The sequence below is a fragment of the Sinocyclocheilus anshuiensis genome, unplaced genomic scaffold (assembly GCF_001515605.1).
Source record: "Sinocyclocheilus anshuiensis isolate Anshui unplaced genomic scaffold, SAMN03320099.WGS_v1.1 scaffold1116, whole genome shotgun sequence".
NCBI classification, from domain to species: Eukaryota; Metazoa; Chordata; class Actinopteri; order Cypriniformes; family Cyprinidae; genus Sinocyclocheilus; species Sinocyclocheilus anshuiensis.
Window position 1 is genome coordinate 249,000 of NW_015548257.1, and position 22,616 is coordinate 271,615.

The 22,616-nt window shown below is 39.8% G+C and overlaps 1 protein-coding gene and 1 long non-coding RNA gene across 2 annotated transcripts in view; both read right to left on the bottom strand.

The window, feature by feature from the left end:
- Positions 1-14,738, bottom strand: part of LOC107655472 (uncharacterized) — a 28,342-nt gene extending 13,604 nt beyond the window's left edge. The window contains exons 1-2 of the long non-coding RNA XR_001630439.1: positions 14,530-14,738; positions 1,805-1,886 (exon numbers count right to left, since the gene is read on the bottom strand). This is a non-coding gene — a long non-coding RNA (uncharacterized LOC107655472). The remainder of the gene's footprint in view (positions 1-1,804; positions 1,887-14,529) is intronic.
- A 3,067-nt stretch (positions 14,739-17,805) lies between these two features.
- LOC107655458 (protein fem-1 homolog A-like) overlaps positions 17,806-22,616 on the bottom strand; it is a 9,202-nt gene continuing 4,391 nt past the window's right edge. The window contains exon 2 of the mRNA XM_016442949.1: positions 17,806-20,309. Coding sequence (XP_016298435.1) covers positions 19,649-20,309 — 661 coding nt within the window. The 3' untranslated portion in view covers positions 17,806-19,648. The remainder of the gene's footprint in view (positions 20,310-22,616) is intronic.

Sequence of the window (22,616 nt, forward strand, 5' to 3'; positions counted from 1 at the left end):
CACACACACACTCACTCACACACTCACACACACACACACACACACACGCACGCACTTTACTTTATTTTGTCAGTTTGAATTTGTTTGTTCACTAAATGCCTCATTCAGCCAGCTAATTTTCATTTAGTTACACAATAAATTAATTAATTGACTTGATAGCCATATATAGTCTTATATACACTATATACATAGACATACTTATATACACTATATACATATATATATACATAGACACTTAATCTGTTAATCTGAACTATGCAGTCTTTGTTTGTAAAGGAACAATCATCCAATAAAGCCAATATATCCAAGATATTGTTAACTGTACAAACACAATCAAGAAATGTACAAACATCACAACACAACAAATAACCAACAATAATGACAAAACAAACGCATCATTTATTCATGTTGCAATGCATGCTGGGAAATCACAAACCCTTGACATTTCAGAAATATTACATTCTTTTTTCAGACTGTGTTTGACTCGTTGGGACAGCGTTTGGAAGAATATGAGAAAATTGCATTTCTTAGTATTTGATATTTAAAGGTTTGTAAACTGGAAAATACATAGCCATACGATGCGCTTCTGTAACAGATGAAAATGTGCAGAACATCTGACAGAAATACACTAGAAATAATCTTATATTAATATATGGTGTGAAAACATAACATAAAAACACAATATGGTCAAAATTAGCTGCAAAATTATTTATGGCACAAGACTGAACTTGATGAAGCCACGTTCATCATCATCATCGCTGCAAGTTTTTCTGATGTAGTTTTGATCTCGTGCAGACGTGGCTCATTACGATGGATGTTTAATACAGTCAATGCTTTTCTGGTCTGGACTCTGATGAGAACAAACATGCACTCAAACAGACGAGAGTAAAGTGCTGCTGTGCACAGACGTCATCTCAACACCATCTCTCCACTCTCGCGGAGATGGATTTTTTACGAGAGAGCCCATTAATTATTGAAACGCTTCCCAGGCATTGTGCGTTTTACTCTCGGAATTCACGTTAAGTGCCGTTTGGAGTTTTTCTGCACCAGTTCAGCACAGGCCCGCAAAACATCCTCGGCCAGGAGTCAGTATTTACTCTGAAAAATCGATTATTCCAATCCAGGGCTGCGTGCGATCCGATATCAATCGCTCCTCGTTACGTGCACGGTCTGCTTTTCACACTCGGACAATAACAGCAGAACAGATGAGCGCCAGAGCTAATACCGAGTGAAACGGAGTCTCAGTAATCTCCTCTAGCGGGTTACCGGTCCGTCCGGCGTGCTTGCGCTAAAGCTGCGTCTGATTGCAGCGATTCGCTCAGGTCACAACCCGCTTACGTGCCGCCAGATGTTGAGTCGCTCCACAAACACAGTTCAACACGGGATCATCAAACAGCAGCTAAAGACCCGCACGAGCATATGCTAGCAGAACCAGCTGCGCTTTAACTGTGCAACGCGCCATTAGTTCCAAACTGAACGTTGTCGGGTGGGGTGCCGCTAAACCCATGCTAATGTGCAGCTAACATGCAGATGGCATCCGCGCTGTCAGGTCATCAAAGGTAAAGTGCAAGACAAACACGCTTCTCAAAAATTAGTTTATTTCCTTCGCTCGAGGAAACGACTGAGGAGGAGTTGGGCTTTGCTGTCAGGCCTGTCAGAGTTCAATCAAGACACCTTCACAGATCCACGACACGCTCAAATCACGCTCGAGAAGAGACGACACGTCCAAAAATAGAGGAACTGAAGGCATGTGATTATCCAGCACACACACACACACACACACACACAGATGACAGATACTCACCACACTCGTTTCTTTTTTTTCTAGATGTGTTTGAGCTTCATGTCCTGGTTTTCATAATCCTCAGCGGTCTGATCCGGTATTCCTACAGTCAGACACAACATGGCAGATTTAAATGAACAAATATTATATAACATACAGGAAAGATTGTCTAATAAAGCGGTGAGCCGGGAGAGGCCGAGCCATTCGCTGATTTTAGCAAGAGAAAGAGTCGTTCTCAGATGCAGACTCTGCTGTCTGATTTCTGAAGAGTCGTTTCTGAAAATGCTATCTGATTTTCACAAACACGATCTGATCTTCACAAGCACGATCTGATCTTCACAAGCACGATCTGATTTTCACAAGCACGATCTGATTTTCACAAACACGATCTGATTTTCACAAACACGATCTGATTTTCACAAGCACGATCTGATTTTCACAAGCACGATCTGATTTTTCACAAACACGATCTGATTTTTCACAAACACGATCTGCTTTTCACAAGCACGATCTGCTTTTCACAAACACGATCTGATCTTCACAAGCACGATCTGATTTTTACAAACACGATCTGATCTTCACAAGCACGATCTGATTTTTACAAACACGATCTGATCTTCACAAGCACGATCTGATTTTTACAAACACGATCTGATCTTCACAAGCACGATCTGATTTTTACAAACACGATCTGATCTTCACAAGCACGATCTGATTTTTACAAACACGATCTGATCTTCACAAGCACGATCTGATTTTTACAAACACGATCTGATCTTCACAAGCACGATCTGATTTTTACAAACACGATCTGATCTTCACAAGCACGATCTGATTTTTACAAACACGATCTGATCTTCACAAGCACGATCTGATTTTTACAAACACGATCTGATCTTCACAAGCACGATCTGATTTTTACAAACACGATCTGATCTTCACAAGCACGATCTGATTTTTACAAACACGATCTGATCTTCACAAGCACGATCTGATCTTCACAAACACGATCTGATCTGATTTTCACAAACACGATCTGATCTTCACAAGCACGATCTGATCTTCACAAACACGATCTGATCTGATTTTCACAAACACGATCTGATCTTCACAAGCACGATCTGATCTTCACAAACACGATCTGATCTGATTAAGCACGATCTGATTTTCACAAACACGATCTGATTTTCACAAGCACGATCTGATTTTCACAAGCACGATCTGATTTTCACAAGCACGATCTGATTTTCACAAGCACGATCTGATTTTCACAAGCACGATCTGATTTTCACAAGCACGATCTGATTTTCACAAGCACGATCTGATTTTCACAAGCACGATCTGATTTTCACAAGCACGATCTGATTTTCACAAGCACGATCTGATTTTCACAAGCACGATCTGATTTTCACAAGCACGATCTGATTTTCACAAGCACGATCTGATTTTCACAAGCACGATCTGATTTTCACAAGCACGATCTGATTTTCACAAGCACGATCTGATTTTCACAAGCACGATCTGATTTTCACAAACACGATCTGATTTTCACAAGCACGATCTGATTTTCACAAACACGATCTGATTTTCACAAGCACGATCTGATTTTCACAAACACGATCTGCTTTTCACAAGCACGATCTGCTTTTCACAAGCACGATCTGATTTTTACAAACACGATCTGATCTTCACAAACACGATCTGATTTTCATAAGCACGATCTGATTTTTCACAAACACTATCTGATTTTTCACAAACATGATCTGATTAGCACGATCTGATTCAGATCGTGATTCAAGACTGTTCAGTCTTTCAGAATCTGAACTCTCTCCATAATTTCCATAATTCATTCTGTTATTTTCCTGTTTATTACTGTGAAGCTAATTTGACACAATCTGTATTATATAAAGCACAATAAATATAAATATGGCTTGACTTGAACATGTGACTGTATATTATTACTGTTCAACAGGATATTCAATGAGACAAAAAGCTAGAGACTAGTTGAATTTGTTAAAACAGTGTCTAAACAGCTGTTTAACATATTAGTTAACATTAACCCATGCGTGTGCTGCCAAAGGAAAGCTAAGCAGAGGCTGATTTGAGTGATTACATTTAGAAGAAATATTATGAGACAAACATTGTATATTTTTCCAGAATAACCTGCAGTGATGAAGCAATTAGAGTAAAACCAGAAACATGAATTAAAGTCATGCAGCGCTGTCTGTCTGTCGATCAGAGACTAACAGCAGCATCTGAGCCGTCTGACTGCAGCCTCTCTCTCTGTATCTGAAGCTGTTATTTATCTTTGGTGCATCGAGGCGTATCTTGTCTTACTGTTGCCTAGTCAACCACCTCTGCCCATATCTCTCTCTCTCTCTCACACTCTCTCTGTCCCTCTGTCTCTCTCACTCATCACTGCTGGCCGTGTTTGCGGATCCACGGATAACCAGTGGCAGCTGGGAATATGGTTTCCATGGCAACCATCCAAACCAGCCAGCAGAGTGATTGATGTCATGTGACCCTGAGGTCAAACGAATGCTCACTGATGCCATTCATTACCTGAAGCATTACAATTTAAAATGCAACTACATGCAAAAAATCAAAAGAAAAAATAGAAATTGTTTTGAAATTTGGATAAAGAAAATTAAGCTTGTTTTTAGGAAATATCTTTATAATGACATTGATTTCTTGACAATGAAACACTTGACAATCAAATTCTTATTACTTTAGTTTTTAAAAATGATGTGATAAATTATGTTGAAATTATATATGTTTAAGTATGATGCTGATTAATAACGACAATCATTGGATTGCGGTAATGGGAATCACTATTGAGAATAATGAGAACAACAACAACAACAACAAAAAACAATCAAACCAAAGAGTATATAAAAACACGATCTGATTTTCATAAGCACGATCTGATTTTTCACAAACACTATCTGATTTTTCACAAACATGATCTGATTAGCACGATCTGATTCAGATCGTGATTCAAGACTGTTCAGTCTTTCAGAATCTGAACTCTCTCCATAATTTCCATAATTCATTCTGTTATTTTCCTGTTTATTACTGTGAAGCTAATTTGACACAATCTGTATTATATAAAGCACAATAAATATAAATATGGCTTGACTTGAACATGTGACTGTATATTATTACTGTTCAACAGGATATTCAATGAGACAAAAAGCTAGAGACTAGTTGAATTTGTTAAAACAGTGTCTAAACAGCTGTTTAACATATTAGTTAACATTAACCCATGCGTGTGCTGCCAAAGGAAAGCTAAGCAGAGGCTGATTTGAGTGATTACATTTAGAAGAAATATTATGAGACAAACATTGTATATTTTTCCAGAATAACCTGCAGTGATGAAGCAATTAGAGTAAAACCAGAAACATGAATTAAAGTCATGCAGCGCTGTCTGTCTGTCGATCAGAGACTAACAGCAGCATCTGAGCCGTCTGACTGCAGCCTCTCTCTCTGTATCTGAAGCTGTTATTTATCTTTGGTGCATCGAGGCGTATCTTGTCTTACTGTTGCCTAGTCAACCACCTCTGCCCATATCTCTCTCTCTCTCTCACACTCTCTCTGTCCCTCTGTCTCTCTCACTCATCACTGCTGGCCGTGTTTGCGGATCCACGGATAACCAGTGGCAGCTGGGAATATGGTTTCCATGGCAACCATCCAAACCAGCCAGCAGAGTGATTGATGTCATGTGACCCTGAGGTCAAACGAATGCTCACTGATGCCATTCATTACCTGAAGCATTACAATTTAAAATGCAACTACATGCAAAAAATCAAAAGAAAAAATAGAAATTGTTTTGAAATTTGGATAAAGAAAATTAAGCTTGTTTTTAGGAAATATCTTTATAATGACATTGATTTCTTGACAATGAAACACTTGACAATCAAATTCTTATTACTTTAGTTTTTAAAAATGATGTGATAAATTATGTTGAAATTATATATGTTTAAGTATGATGCTGATTAATAACGACAATCATTGGATTGCGGTAATGGGAATCACTATTGAGAATAATGAGAACAACAACAACAACAACAAAAAACAATCAAACCAAAGAGTATATAAAAAAGTCAAATGTCCAGAAGCATTGCTGCAGGTCAGCGCTGAGGCTTAACCAGATAACCAGGTAAAGAGATCTGTGTAACATAAGTTAAAGGTGTGGTAAGTGATTTCTGGTAGCCAATGTTTACATGTCAAATCACCAAAACAAACACGCCCCTACCCCAACAGGGTCTCGCCCCTATTTTGATAGCTCCGCCCCACACATACGTACGCAACCCAGGCAACGCTTAGTTCGACGTGTTTCTTCTGCTGAGTGCTGGTTTGATAATCACCAGTTCGTATAAACCATTAGACTAGCCAGCTCTGAACGCGTGATGGTTTGATGACTCGACACTGTTTCAATGGGAAGTTGGCTGAGCTGACAGGAGTTGTTGAGTCGGTTAGGGTTAGTCTGTGCTGATTGGCTGTCTTACAGCGCGGGAACGAGCCTCCAGCTGTCGCGGGTCAGGAGCAGGACATCTGCGGAGCGACAGGCCGTGCGGGTCAACAGACAGACAAATGACGGGCGTTCGGTTAGTGCAGGCCGCAAGCCGCTTACGGAGGGTGACAGCAGCAGATTGCGTGGCTGATCGATGTTAAATGAAGCTTGCGCCAGTGCAGATGTGTGTGAAAATGACACTAATGCTTAACAGCTGAAACACTCCAGTTCCTCTACAAACAAGCTGCAGCCACGGCCCCGAAGTCTATCGCGAGCTGCTTACGCCGGATTCAAAGACTATAGCAGCGCACACATTCACTGGGAATCCAAGCCAAAGCAGTATTAAAACATTTAAAGAGCATATAGAGTGGAAATATGAGTTCAGGTTCCAATGTAGTCTTTAATTGTAAATGCACACGTAAATGTCAAAATCAATAGAAACCAAATTTGCATTTGACTGGATTCACAATTTGGTTCAAACACACTAGGCTTCATCAAACACACGTTTTAAGTGTCTGCGTCTCAATATATGAGCACATGAACTTCATCTCCAGAGCTGCTCTGAGAGTCGCTTCAGCAGCTTTACAGCGTCTACTTTGAGAAAACCACCGTCGAACACACACTGAGAATCTTCAGCACAAACCGCCAACATAAAAGGTTGGTTTAACTTTAAACAATTATGACAGAAATATATTACTACTGTATACAAAAATGTAGCCTACTTATCAATGTAATAATAATGATAATAATAACATTATTAAGCAATTACACAGACCCAATATATTTTCTAATGTATACAGTTCTGTTGTGCAGCATCTTATTTGGCTAAAAATTAAAATTAAAATTGTAAATTAACTGCTAAATATGACTAGATTTCAGAAGGTTGATGGAATTGATTAAAAAGTGTAATTAATTGATTTCATTAGACACCTTTTTTTGATGCTTAATTTGTAGTAAATCATAAAACACTAAATCCAGAAGAAAAAAAAAATCGAAAACACAGAATTTAGCAAAAAATAAAATGGATTTCATAGGGCCCTAAATGAAAAGGTAGCTTATGGAAAAAATGACTAACTAAAAAAAAAAAAGCATCCAAATAATTGAACAAAAAGTCCAGAAAAAAGTGTAAAATGTTTATAGACTTATAGACTTTATAGACAGAATTCAGTCCTTCCAATAGCACACTGAAAAATGATTCATTGAATTTACAAAAATTTAAGGTAAGTGGTTTATTTATAAAAACATATTTTAGCTAAAATTAATTGTTTGCAACCACTTACCTTAAAAAATGTAGTATAATTTTTTTCTGTGCATTGAGTATATATGAAGAGTTCATTTGCAAAATCAGATATCTCCATTTTTAACAATTTTCAGAAATCATGTTTTTTCATTGTGCATTGCAATTAATCTCAATCAAACTACAGTTGGGTTATTTTGATTAGGTTGAAAAATAACTAAAAAATACAGCTAACTAACACAATAAAACAATAAAAGCATGATCAAATAAAAATAAAAAAGGAGTTAGGCCTATCTGTTTTTGCAAATAAACTCTTCATATATAGTGCACATAAATCAGCAATGGATTATGTAGCTATACATGAGCATCTCTGAATACATTTCAGAGATTTATTTAGACTCTCCCAGCAAACTCTGTCAGATGCAGTGAGTCTTGACCCTCAGTAGAAGCGGTTCTTCAGACGCGTCTCGCCGCTCGAGTGTGAGCTGTGAGCTCGACAGCGTCTGCACTCCAGTGTGTTGGAGGTGGAAATTCTGTTTAGCATGAAAGTCTTTGCTCCCGCAGAACAAACGGTAAAACACGGCTGTTCCGACGCAGAGCTCAAACCCCTGCAGGCTACGACTGGAAGCCGTCCAGAGATGAATTTAACTCGCACGGCTTTGTGAGATCTTCCCGTCGGCTTTATCCAACGCTCGCTAACTCTCACACGAGCAGAAAACCCAACCGTCCTTCATACAGACCATCGATCTGAGAATCAGCGCAGCACTGGTGAAAGGCGTGTTCTCTGGGACTCTTGGCGTGTTCGGCGTGTTCAGAGCGGACAGATGGCGCGGCGTCATGCGGCACACGTGAAGCTCTCCGGAACACACATGGAAAAACACACAAGATGGAGCGAGAGCAACATAGGCAGGTGATGCAGTTACATTTGGTGACAAGAAGCAGGTGAAATCCTTCTGAACGTCAGTATTGCGGTTTCTGTGCACCTTATAAATTCTGCTGATTATGGCCATAACTGATACACATGACAAAACAAACGCTGGATTCTGACTGGATAAACACCAGACACACAATCTGCATTAATGAGGTGTGAAGAGCTACATCTCGTCAGCTAATAATAATAACGATCAACTGATATTTAGCTATTTTCAGACGATAAAAACACTAAAAGAGTGTCAGTTAAAAATCTGCTGACTGTTGTGCTAATATATGGTGCAGATTTTGAGTTTTTTTTTTTACATATACATATATATATATATATATATATATATATATTAGTGCTGTCAAATGATTAATCACAATATATATATATATATGAAGAGTTAATTTGCAAAAACATATAACTCTTTCAAAAATCAAGTTTTCCAATCATTGTGCATTCCAATTAATCTCAATCAAACTGCAGTTGGGTTTTTTTTTATTAGGTTAAAAAATAACAAAAAAATACATCTAACTAACACAATAAAAATATGCATTATTATGCATTATTTATTTTTGCAAATAAACTCTTCATATATATATATATATGTATGTATACACACACAGTGCATGCATAATTATTATGCACGTTGAAAAATTATCTTCAAGAATCTGGCAGTAAGTTTAATGTTTAGTCCATCTCCTATCCTGAAAAGAAGTCTGTCTTACAGAGACGGACTAAAACTCACTGCCAGATTCTGGAGATCAATTCTTCAAACAGTACAAGTCTGACAGTACAAGATGTGATGCTGTTCCTTCAACTTCTCTGTTTATAAAGCCTGTGAAGAAACCAGTCTTCATGTATTTCACAACACTTCAGCATGTCATTCTTATTAAGCGAGGGTCATGTTTTAGGATTGTTTACCCAAGCAAAGTCTCTGAGCACCTGACAGCTTGTTCTTCTGGAGACTCCAGGACGGATGCAGTTCTGCAAAACTGTGGCGCTGGAGACTAAGTGTTCCTGATGGTTTCACACCTAATCCTTCACATTAATTCTTAATTCTTTTGCAGTTAACGTTTGTCTTTTCTTCTCCACCTGTTTTCTCTGACCTGGCTGACCCAGTGAGCATTGCTGTCCAGTGGTTATGCCTTAACAATCTAGTATTGCATCCTTCTCATGGGCATCTCAAATGTTTTGACTTTTCAGTCTGAGGTCAATCTCTTTTTGGCTCATTTTATCTATAAAGAAAACCTGCTTACTAATTATGCGCACCTGAATATAAGGAGTTTTTCATTTCTGGCCTTCATGGACAATTATTTATCACTTATAAATGATTAAATACAAAATTAATTGTAGTTATTAAGATTGATGTGGTTTGGTATTGGTAAAATGTGCTTGGAAAAGAAATATGATCAAAATATCAATGAAGCCCAGACTAACGACGCAGGTGGATTAACGGCAAATGAAGCAAACCCTCCTGCACCGGAAACAGGCCTCGCAAAGCCCGGATCATCCTTCATAAGCTGTGTTATTACAAACGAGAGTATGACACACATCAACAAGAATCAAAGGCCGGCGCGATAAGAGACGCTGTGTATATTCAGCAGACGGCTGCACAGATCTCTCATTCACTCCTCATCACAGACAGAATCACGTTTATTCCTCCAGCTGATGACGTGATGCATAACAAACTTCATCAGAGACTCTCGGCATGGCTCTGTGATTCGCTGCAGAGCACATTCACAATTAAACACTAGAGTCATTTACTGTTGGATCTGATGACAAAGCTCTCAGCAAACAAAATGCTGATTTTGAAGATGATGAAAATGAAAACGTTTTGAGATCAACATATCGAGAGCTCAGGCGGCCAGTATGAGCCAGAAGCTGAACGTAAGTGATGATGGTGATGAAAAATGATGCCGCTCTAAACACCCGTCCAAGTTCCAACAGATAACGAAATATGCTTTATTTGATTATGTTTGAATTGTTATTAAAATATCGGGACAGTTTCATACTGTTGAGACAATTTAGAGACCTATCCGTGTTAGATATACATGATTATGCAATAATGATTGGTGAAACATTCATGCATTCAAGCGTTAAAGTGATAGTTCACCCAAAAATGATCATTCTGTCAACAAACAGTTTTGGTTCCCATTGACTTCCACTGTTCTGTTTGTCCATAATAAAATGGAAGTCAATGGGAACCAAAACTGTTTGTTGACAGAATGATAATTTTTGGGTGAACTATCACTTTAAAGCAATGTGACACACACACACACACACACACACACACACACGCTCACACACACGCACTCGCACTCACGCTCACGCTCACGCACACGCACACGCTCACACACACGCTCACGCACTCGCTCACGCACTCGCTCACGCTCACGCGCACTCACACACACACACACACACACACACACACACACACACATACACACACACACACTCGCACTCACGCTCACGCTCACGCACACGCACACGCTCACACACACGCTCACGCACTCGCTCACGCACTCGCTCACGCTCACGCGCACTCACACACACACACACACACACACACACACACACACACATAGAATCACACACACACACACACACACACACACGCTCCTGTAGTTACTTCCTGTAGAAGTTACTACAGGAAGTAAATCCAGCCAATAAGATTTGAGCTTGCTGGGTTGAGACAGTGCAGTCTGTCAGCTAACAGAATGAAATGAGCTATGTTAGTGTTCGTGTGGTTAACTAGTGTTAGTTAGTAGCTTGTAAACTAAGTAAAGATGAACTGCTGTAAATTATGAGCAGCTTGACAGATTCAGAGAGCTCTGAACGTCATCAAATGTGATTCAGTGTTTCTAGATCAACAGCTCTCCGCAAACATGACTCAAAATATTTATTTATTTATTTTTAAATAAATTTTGGCCAATCATTATTATTATTATACTGTAATCACTGCACTGCAAAAAAATGAATTCTTCCTCAGTATTTTTGTCTTGTTTTCTGTTACAAATATCGAAACATTCTTGAATCAACATACATTTACTTGTTTTCTAGGAAATGTATCATAATAAAGTGAATTTATGCTTAAAACAAGAACAAATATATCTGCCGTTGGGTCAGAAAATTACACTTGTTTCCTTTTGAGTTAAGCTGATTTTTCTGACCCCACTGCCAGATATTTGCTCTTGTTTTGAGCATAAACTCACTTCATTCTGATTCAAGACTTCTTGCCTTTATTTTGCATCTCAAGCATCTTGATTTAAGAATCTTTAGATATTTGTGCTAGAAACAAGTCAAAAATACTAAGTAAGAAAATCATTGTTTGCAGTGTGCATTAATAGCACGTGGAACGATAGCATCGTTATTATATGAACATTACTTTGACACAGTCTCCTCTGACATCTAAAGCTGCTTTGAATCGTTATGTTTTGTGAAAACCCAAAAGCCTGAGGTCTTTATCACTGAGTGACGAGTTATTGACCGTATGGATTGATGTCACTCTTGTGAATGAAGTCTGTACATTTCGAGGCCAAAGATCAATATTAAAGAGCAAATGAGGAACAGAAGGACAGGACATCTGCTCTCAGCACATAAACCTTCATCATGTTCTTCTATGATCTTAATTCAAAGCTAAACAAGATTACTTTTCTTGCCCCATTGGCAGATATTTTTGCTCGTTTTAAGCAAAAACTAACAACATTTTGATCTTTTTTTTTTTTCAGTTTCACCAGCTTCCAGAGAAACCCGAGCAGATATTTTGGCACACGGATGCCGAGCGATTCTCCCTTGTATTCCCAAAAGCACGCTACGCTCGTCTTGAGATTGACTGTCAGTCTAGAGCCACGATCACAGGGGCCCTAACAGAGAAACCACTGCGCTTTCAGTTCACATCATTCGGAAAGTTTAATGCACTGCTGCGACTCAAATCCTGCCGGTGTAGCTTCACTGGTTTGAGCAGTAAACAGGGCTGTGTTATTCAGAGATCATCGTCCTGACAGGTCTGCCTCACCGCTAAACCACAGCTCTAACCTACTTAACCCTGCGCTGAAGAACACACACACAAAGCCAAGCCGCTGTGAGCATTACAATTACATAAAATACACCCGGATGAAAACATGAGCCGTGCAGCAGGAGAATGAAAGCATCTTCTGATCAGAGCGTCGGACGGAGCAGGAGAGATGATGGGTTTAATACAGTGATACGAGCACAGAGAATATCATGAGTGTTACACTCAGCCAGCACGTGTGTTCTGCATGCACACCATGTTGTGTAAGCAGTATCCAGCCTTTTTCTAAACACAGCACAATGCTAAGCTGTTCTGAGCAGTTTCAGCATGTGATGCAGCTGCTAGCTGTTTTCTTACAGTCCCCTCAAGATATTCAATGTGCATCTGTTGTTTTATCGTTCGCCAAGAGAAAACATAAGTCTGATGATTTAGTAAATGAACAGAGCTTTCCAGTGTTTCTGAAATGATATCTATACACGTTTAGAAGCTGAAAACTCTTCTCTTCTGCGAACACTTAACTGAAACCTTTGCTTTGCCGATTCCTGAATCCTTCCTTGTTCTAGTTTGTTCTATTCTAGATGATGTTTGACACTTTATATTACAAGCACTTCTTGTGTTTATTGATGCAAGATGAAGCGGTTGTTGTATTCCTTATTTGTAAATCACTTGAGATAAAAGCATCTGCTAAATGCATAAATGCATAAATATAAAGACAAAAACTGAATATCTACTGTCTTGACAAAAGCCTAACAAATATAATGTGGATGAACCGAGATGATTTGACAGTGATAAGAATCTCACTCTTTAGATTTAATGCAGAATAATGTGATATTAAAACACTCAACACAGCGGATGGATGAACAAAGTTTGATCCCACTGAGAGAATTTGGCAGGATTCTCACTCACGCTGATGTCCACAAATAGCCACAGCTGAGATCATTATGAGAAACCCATGAGATCTACAGCGAGGAACTGCTGATGAGTGAGTGAGTGAGTGAGTGAGTGAGTGTGTGTGTGTGTGTGTGTGAGTGAGTGTGTGAGTGAGCGAGTGTGTGTGAGAGTGAGTGAGTGAGTGAGTGAGTGAGTGAGTGAGTGAGTGAGTGAGTGAGTGAGTGAGTGAGTGAGTGAGTGAGTGAGTGAGTGAGTGAGTGAGTGAGTGAGTGAGTGAGTGAGTGAGTGAGTGAGTGAGTGAGTGAGTGAGTGAGTGAGTGAGTGAGTGAGTGAGTGAGTGAGTGAGTGAGAGTGTGTGTGTTTGAGTGTGTGTGTGTGTGTGTGTGAGAGTGTGTGTGCTTGAGTGTGCGTGTGTGTGTGTGTGACAAACACAGAACAAGAATCAAGTTGGGAGGTGAATAAAAAACTGTGCAATTACATACATATATAACAACACCTTAGCAACACCTGGCAACCACTCATATATTATTGTACTGTTCTTTCACAATATTTTTCTAGATATTTCTTCACAATTACAGTTTGCTTTTTTTAGCAGCTCATTAAAACTGAATTAAAGAGCAGGTTCTGTCTGTGTTTGCATATAAAACTCATGCACTGTAGAAATGATATTCTTTGTGCTGGTAGTATTTTATGTTTGATTTGTTATTTGTAACGTTACCAGACTACAGTAGACGCGTTGGGGTTGCATCAGTGTATCAGTGCCAGACGGGCTTTGTTCGCTGGAGTCCCAGTGAAGCGGCTCAGTAATTTTCCTTCATATTTCGCTGTTATCATCAGCCATGATCGCTGAGCAGGTCAGAAAACACACATCGCTTCAATTATCGCTTGTTTCCAGCAGGATCCGCTCAGTGTTTCAAATGCACGAGGCGGAGGTTTGAAATGTGAATCCGGAGAGACAGAGCCGAGCATCTGGAGCGAAACCCGAACAAAGGCGCAAACGCGTCTGGATGCGATCGAGCAACGAGCCAAATAACCGCTATTCCTCTCATCAATACCTCTCTGAACACACAGTAACAGCGCGCAGGTAGCGCAGGCAGCTCTCCGGGAGGACGCAGGTGTAATCTGAGCACATATGCGATCATTTCTCAACATACACGAAAAGAGCCGCGTTTACCTGCGCGAAGGTGCCTTTGGAGGAGACTCGAGCATCATATTCCGCTCTCAGGCAGAGCCTCCGGAGAGTCTTGAGCTCGTTGATGTCATCGGTGCTCGCAGGCAGAGCCTCTCCTCCTCCTCCTCTTCCTCTCGGAGATGACGTCACTCACTCCGCTCCTCCAGAAGCAAGCGTCTCGCCGACAGATCGAGTTGCTTTTCGATGAAGAATCCTAAAGGAAAATAATTCGTTGCATTGATCTACATTTATTGACTGGATCTGGGCAGAAATGTGACAATTGACAAAAATGACATTTTAAAATGGGGGAAAATGAACTTATAACACATTGCCTGTTCTATTAATTACCAGTTAAAACTGTTTTAAGATATGGAAATACAGTTGAAGACAAAAGTTTACTGCAAAATGTTAACTATTTTACATCACAATTAGAGGGATCATACAAAATGCATGTTATTTTTTTATTTACTGACCTGAATAAGATATTTCACTTAAAAGATGTGTACAAATAGTCCACAAGAGAAAATAATAGTTGAATTTATAAAAATGACCCCATTCAAAAGTTGGTTTCTTAATACTGTGTTGTTAGCTGAGCTGTGTGTTTTGTGTTTACTGATAGTTGTTCATGAGTCCCTTGTTTGTCCTGAACAGTTAAACTGCCTGCTGTTCTTCAGAAAAACCCCTCAGCTCCCACACAATCTGTGGTTTTCCAGCATTTTTGTGTTTTTGAACCCTTTCCAGCAGTGACTGTATGATTTTGAGAGCCATCTTTTCACTCTGATTACAACTGAGGGACTCATGCAACTATTACAGAAGCTTCAGACGCTCCAGAAGCAGAAACCATGCATTAAGAGCCGGGGGTGAAAACTTTTGAACATAATGAAGATGTGTACATTTTTCTTATTTTGCCTAAATATATATATATATTTTTTTTTCATGTATTACTGCCATTCAGAAGCTACAGAAGATACTTACATGTTTCCCAGAAGACAAAATAAGTTAAATTTACACATCTTCAAATTCAAAAAGTTTTCACCCCCGGCTCTTAATGCAACATGACATTTTGAACTAGAAGGATGTATATCTTCGTTTACCTTTTGCTGAACAGTTAAACTGCCTGCTGTTCTTCAGAAAAACCCCTCAGCTCCCACACAATCTGTGGTTTTCCAGCATTTTTGTGTTTTTGAACCCTTTCCAGCAGTGACTGTATGATTTTGAGAGCCATCTTTTCACTCTGATTACAACTGAGGGACTCATGCAACTATTACAGAAGCGTCAGACGCTCCAGAAGCAGAAACCATGCATTAAGAGCCGGGGGTGAAAACTTTTGAACATAATGAAGATGTGTACATTTTTCTTATTTTGCCTAAATATATATATTTTTTTTTTTTTCATTTATTACTGCCATTCAGAAGCTACAGAAGATACTTACATGTTTCCCAGAAGACAAAATAAGTTAAATTTACACATCTTCAAATTCAAAAAGTTTTCACCCCCGGCTCTTAATGCAACATGACATTTTGAACTAGAAGGATGTATATCTTCGTTTACCTTTTGCATTTGTTTTATACTGTATACCAGTAGATGACATTTTTATGTAGGAAAACGTTCTAAAACAACTAACAATCAGTTTGAGGTCAAATGTCAGGCTGTAATGCGCCGTTGTCCCGAGTTCGAGTCCCGCGAGCATTTCCCAATCCCACCCACTTCCCATCTGAAATACTGCAGAGGCAAAAAGGCCACAAAAAATATGTCGGGCTGTAATAACAATGGAAAGATTCATTTCTTACACTGAATTCGATTGTAAATGACTTCTGAGATAAGATGCAGAGGAAACAATAACAGAAGCACGGAACTCTTCTGGCGCCCTCTAGCGGCCGCGCACGGAACTCTTCTCCCGCTGATGTCTCTCGAGCTCTGAATAAAGGACTGATCCGAGCGAGGAGGCATCTCGTGTCATAATGGGCTCCATTGTCTTTTATTCTCCGATCCGAGGCCATTTACAGAGGATCCAGATCAGACTCGGAGAAACCGCATCATGCAGCTCTACAGCAGGTTATATGGTGGTTGAAAAGACATTTCTTTGTGACAAGAACGCAGTCTTTACAGCAAACCCGTCATCCCTAACCCTAACCAACCAGCTGGGGCTACAGTTCACATGAATAGTTAAATAAAGATCACTTGTGAGCATTCAAGGGATTTCATTTATAAACACAGGTCAGTCTGGAAATCCATCTAATGGTCAGGCAGTGTTGTGGCATTAAAATTAAAAATTAAAAATTTGAATTTACTTTAAAACTACTTTGTTGGTAATTTTCTTTGCCAGTAGAAATAGCTAGTAAATTTCACAAATAATTACAAAGAAATGGCAAGCAAAACATTTAATTAAATGGGGATTTTTTTTAAAGTAGAAAGACTGAAGTTGTATTTTATTGTGACATGAAAACACATTACAAAGATACAAGATGTGCTTTCCATCCGCAGCTACACCATCCGAGCGTTTATCAGTCTGATGAGAGAATGTGCTCCTGTGACCCGAGACGGAGCAGTTCTCACTCACTCTTCTCCTTAAGCTGCATCTGAAAAAAACTTATGCAAACAATATTTGTTTTACCTTTGCAATGAATATTGCAAATGAAAATTGTAGAAATGTGTTAAATTAATTCCACTGCAGTTTTGTATGGTAAAATAAATCAAGTGTGTGATTGCATTTTGAATGCAGCGTATGCTACGGCTACACGGATACTGAAAACATCTCTTTCAGCACTATTTGACTTCAGGCTAAAATAATTTTTTTTTATAATTTTCTCTTTTCTTAAATCTTCACCTGTCTGGCTTGTACTTATTTGAACAATGCTTCCGGTGTGTATTTGCCTCTTTAAGACGAATCGCTTGATGTATTCCCAGTTGTAAGTCGCTTTGGACAAAAGCGTCTGCTAAATGAATAAATCTAATCTAAATCTGCACATCTCAGAGCTTTATATCATCAGTGTCTTCCAGCATCTCAGCACATATAGAAACGACACAAGCCCATAAAGAGCGTTTAAACAGAATGTCAGTAAAGCGATTGGCATTAATCAGTTCTGATGGGACACGATGTAATGCTGCTCCAGACCTTCAGGACGACTGACCCCAGAGCCAAGGGTTCGATTACACGCACAGGACCCTAGAATAGTCCAGGAACACAGGCGCGGCTCTCAGGAGATCCCTCACACAGATGATCACCACACTATTTATATCTGCTCGCCCCAAGATCGGGTTTCTGGTTTTCTGTTTGAACAAACGAGACTGAAGGGGAATAAAACAGACAGCATTACTGTTAAATACCATACAACATCCAAGACATAGCTTCAAACGTTATATTTCTGTAGATAAAGGCTAGAGTATTAAATACAATAGAATTAAACTGGCACCGATGGAAATGACTGAAACGCTGCGTGTGTAAATGTGACATGATTCTGTCAGCAAACAGCCTCAGACAAGCCATTAAATGCTCATTAATCAGCAGTCTAATTACTTCAGTCTCCATAACCTCTGATCCTGAGAGTCTAGAGGAACCACAGTCAGCTTTGAAAGCGGTGCCTGAGAAAGAAATGTCATATTTCATATTTCACCCCCAAATCACTGCTTAATAAAGTTGTTCAATTTTAGCCGGAATTAGAAAAGTATGCCCTTTTAGCTGTAATCCTCCTGCTAGACAATACTACAACATTTTTTTAAATCAGAATTAAAAGCACAACAAATGCTAGCATGACGTATACCAATTATACTTTAAAAATGTAATTATGAATACATTTAATTTCTCTGTATTTTTTGCTGTAGTTTCTGAAATATAGGAGGGGATTGACTAATGAATTACAACAACAACAGAAATAATTCTTCAATTATATTTTCTTTACAGTTTCTTGGTTTTGAGGTGAAATATGACCTGCCCATGATTTATGAAACAAATGTACATAACAGCATTAATTGAAGACATGTAAATGAGCTACATCAGAAACTCTAATTATCAGAGAAACACTCAGACATTTACGGAAATATTTGTTCTAGCACGCAGAAACTAAAACTATAGCACGACATTAGATGATCAGTGCAGCTATTTAGAGTAAGCACATTACACTCTGAAGCTGTCAAAAGGAAGAACTTGCCTAACGACTGGAAAGCATTTGGATGATGATCTGATGTGTTTGTGCTGCGATCGTCCCGACCTGAAAGAAAACCCACAATCAATGGCTCTTCATGGAGCCCACAGATGGATTCAGATGAGCGTCAGTCGTTCCGGAGACCAACAAACATCACACAGACAGACGGGACACTTGCATTTTATTCAGGCATCACCATACACATTTTTGTCTTGTAGTAAATTGTCTTAAATTAACCAAATCACGTGTATAGTTTCTGAGAGACGTCTCTGGCTTTTGAGGTTAAACAAAGTGTTAACATTTCCAAAGTGCTTTCACAGGGTGGCTTTTACAAGGACAGACCGGACAACAGAGAAATACATCACTTCAGCAACGAAGTCTTACCAAGAATAAAAACTTACAGCCATTTAGAATAAGACTACAACGCATACGAAGCTTTTCACGTAACCCTGCATAGGAAAAGAAAACACAAAAACAACCTGGGTTGCCCAATCTGTCACTCCAAATCCACCGCTGTTAATAAACTGCATAGATATCAATGTAACGTCAGCAATTCAAAAATAGTCCCAAGTTCTATATATTACAGTCCGTCCCCAGAGGAAGGAAATTCAGTAAAAACACATTAAAAGCACAGCTGCACACATTCAAAGCCGTTAGAAAAGACAACCGCGTAAGGCTAGCATTTGGCACCACGGGGTCCTTCAGGATCATCACTGAGAAGAAACAACTCTACACCATGTTCCCACACTGGACGAGAGACGGTCTGATAGAAAACGTTTGCATTTCAATTTTGCATTAATGCTCTGATCATGCGATTGAGAAGCAGTTTGTGATGCCCTGAAACAGACCCTGTCAGTCAAAGACAAGAAGAGAAAGAGGCAAGTTTCCTGGAAGATCACCAATGGCTCGCGTAAACGTCCACCTCGAGCGCTTCGGGAGCGAGAGCACCACTGGCCGGTTGGGTGGATGACTGCTGGGGGTCAGTGCAGCTCGATGAAGGCCTCCATCTGCTCTGAGATCAGCCCTCTGTAGGGCAGCCTGTGTCTCTCGATGGCGCGGGCCGCCAGACACTGCAGCGTGACGTAGTTGAGCGGGTGTAGCGCGTGTCGCCCGCTGCTCTGCTCGTCCAGCAGCTCGTAGGCCGTCTTGTGCTGTGCGTTCGTGGCGTCGAAGTGCGCTCCAGCCCGGATCAGCGCCGCCATGATTTCCGGACAGCCGTTAGCGGCGGCGATGTGCAGCGGCGTGTTGTTCTCGCAGTCGCGCGAGTCCACATCAGCGCCGCACTCCAGCAGCAGACTCGCCACACACAGCGACGGGAACCGCCCCACCGGGTAACGGCCCACAGACGTGGTGTCCTTGTCCACAGCCATGTGCAGCGGTGTGTAGCCGCTCCGCGCCCGCGGGTGGAGCTTCAGCAGCCGGTACACGGTCTGCCGCTTCTGGTGCTCCTGCTCCGGAGCGCTCTCCAGCTTCTCCAGCAGGAACAGCAGGTGCAGGATGATGCACAGCGCTTTGGTGAACTGCGGCGTCTCCGGAGGACTGTCCCGCTGCGCCACGGCGCGCTCCACCTCACGCACGCTCTTCTCCAGAACACCCATCAGATCCTGGGGACCACCACCAAACACGTTACCAACACTAAAACTGCACTCTTACAAATAAAGGTGCTTCACCATGCCATACAAGAACCTGTCTTGTCTAAATGGCTCCATCAAGAACCTTTAACATCTGAAGAACCTTTCTGATTCACAAAATAAAAAGGATGGTTCTTTAAAGAACCTTTGACTGAATGGTTCTTTGTGGAACCAAAAATGGTTCTTCTATGGCATCGCTGAAGAACCTTTAAAGCACCTTTATTTTTAAGAGTGTGTTATATACAGTTGAAGTCAAAAGTTTACATACAAAATCTACAAAATGTAAAATATTTTACCAAAACGCATGTTATTTTGTATTTAGTACTGACCTGAATAAGATATTTAACTTCAAAAAATATGTACATATAGTCCACAAGGGAAAATAATAGCTGAATTAATAAAAATAACCCCGTTCAATGTTTACATACGCTTGATTCTTAATACTGTGTTGTTAGCTGAATGATCCACAGCTGTGTTTTGTTTAGTGATAGTTGTTTATGTGTCCCTTGTTGGTCCTGGGCCCGTATTCACAAAACATCTTAAAGCTAAAAGTAGCTCATAACTCACCAATTTAGGAGAAAAATAATGGGCATGTCAGTCCTAAATGTAGGACTCCTAAATGTTTGCTCTAAGAGTATTTCACAAAGTGTTTCAGCGCTAAAACCAGCTCCTAGATCTGTGAAAGGTTAGGAGCAGTGAAGAAGACCAAAGACTTCTAAGACCAAGCCACAAACTATCCTAAAATAGCTGTTTCCGACAATCTGCCTCGGAACGTAAACATTTTAGAAACTAGGGATGTTCATATTAACCGTTTAACCGTTAACCGAAAGTAAAAAAATTGACCGATTAATACTATCAGTTTAAACTGTTTAAAAGGTATTTTTAAAGTTACATCTTCCGCCATTTTCGAGAGTATCACAACGCATACGCACGCTTTCCCCTAAGCGTAAACAACGCTGATTACGTTCATGCGTGCGCTTTCTCTCTGAACGTAAACAACGCTGATTACGTCGATTACGCTCTTGGGTACTCTCCAAAATGGCGGAAGACATAACTCAGGGGAGAAGCATTGTTGAAAAAATTGTGTTATTTTTGTTTTCTTTGTGCTCAAAAAGTATTCTCGTAGCTTCGCAAAACTGAAGTTGAGCCTCTGGAGTAACCCTTTAATGTTAATTATTTAATTGACAAATATTTAGTGTGGGCCTATTTATTTTATTCTTTTTATTTGTTATATTATTCTGTTGTTCTCTGTTCTCAGAAGCGCTGCAGGTGCGGGATAATTTGACGATGTGTGAATCCAGGTTCTGTGTTGTTCTGTATGCTGCTGTTTGCACGTTAAAATAAACCCGTGACAAAAAATGTTTGTATTTTTAATGGGTCACAGACACTCATCCATTCTATTTTTATTTAACACTAATTTATTATTCTGTTTTAAGTTTGCATGTCTTACTATCAGCTGTGATTACTCTGTTAATTAAAAGGCTGTTGATATGCATATTCACTAATTGTTTACGAGGCTGACAAGTAGCTGAACATTTACTTGTTTGATTAGTGACACTTGGCCTGCATTTTAAAATCTTTATTTGAATGTGGCAACATAATATCATGCGCTACAATATTTCTATGAATTAATCAGCTATCAGCCAATCACTGTGTGCATAGTTAATAAGCACTCTGACATCATCCATAGCAACGAGCTCAGCCCCGCCCCCTTACTCTCAGCTTAAAGGGTCATGAAAGAGGTGTTTGTGTTGCACATCATAGAAGACGATGTTAGCGTCCCATAATTTTAACTGTTGGAGAAAACTGGTTAACTTTAAGCTTTTTTTGCGCTATTTTCATCTTCCGGGTTTAAAATATACATTGTGTTGACGTCACAATTTGTGACGCGGCAATGGACTAATAGTACATCGATGACGCGTTGGTGTCTATTAAATTATTCATGAGACTGCGTGTTCTTATCCTATGAGAAGACGCTTCGCTTAATTATTCACAACAGCATGTGTTGATTTGCTGTGACAGACGCTTCAGAGTCTGTGAGACCGCACAATAACTGAGAGAAACGTTCATGGATGGAAGAAGAGTGTTTGTTAAGAGTTCGGCACAAACGCGATTCATTCACTTGGTGAGCATAACCATCTTTACAGCTCCGTGACACAACCCGTCAAAAGGCTTATATAAACGCCACAGAATAAGCCTTAAAAGTTCTCAGAGGTGCAACAGCGCGTTCATATATATGTTTTCGATGCAGAGTGCAAATGGCTGTGCATTTATTTGTGTTTTTAACTCGATGGGAGCGAAATGAAACTGTCTGAAC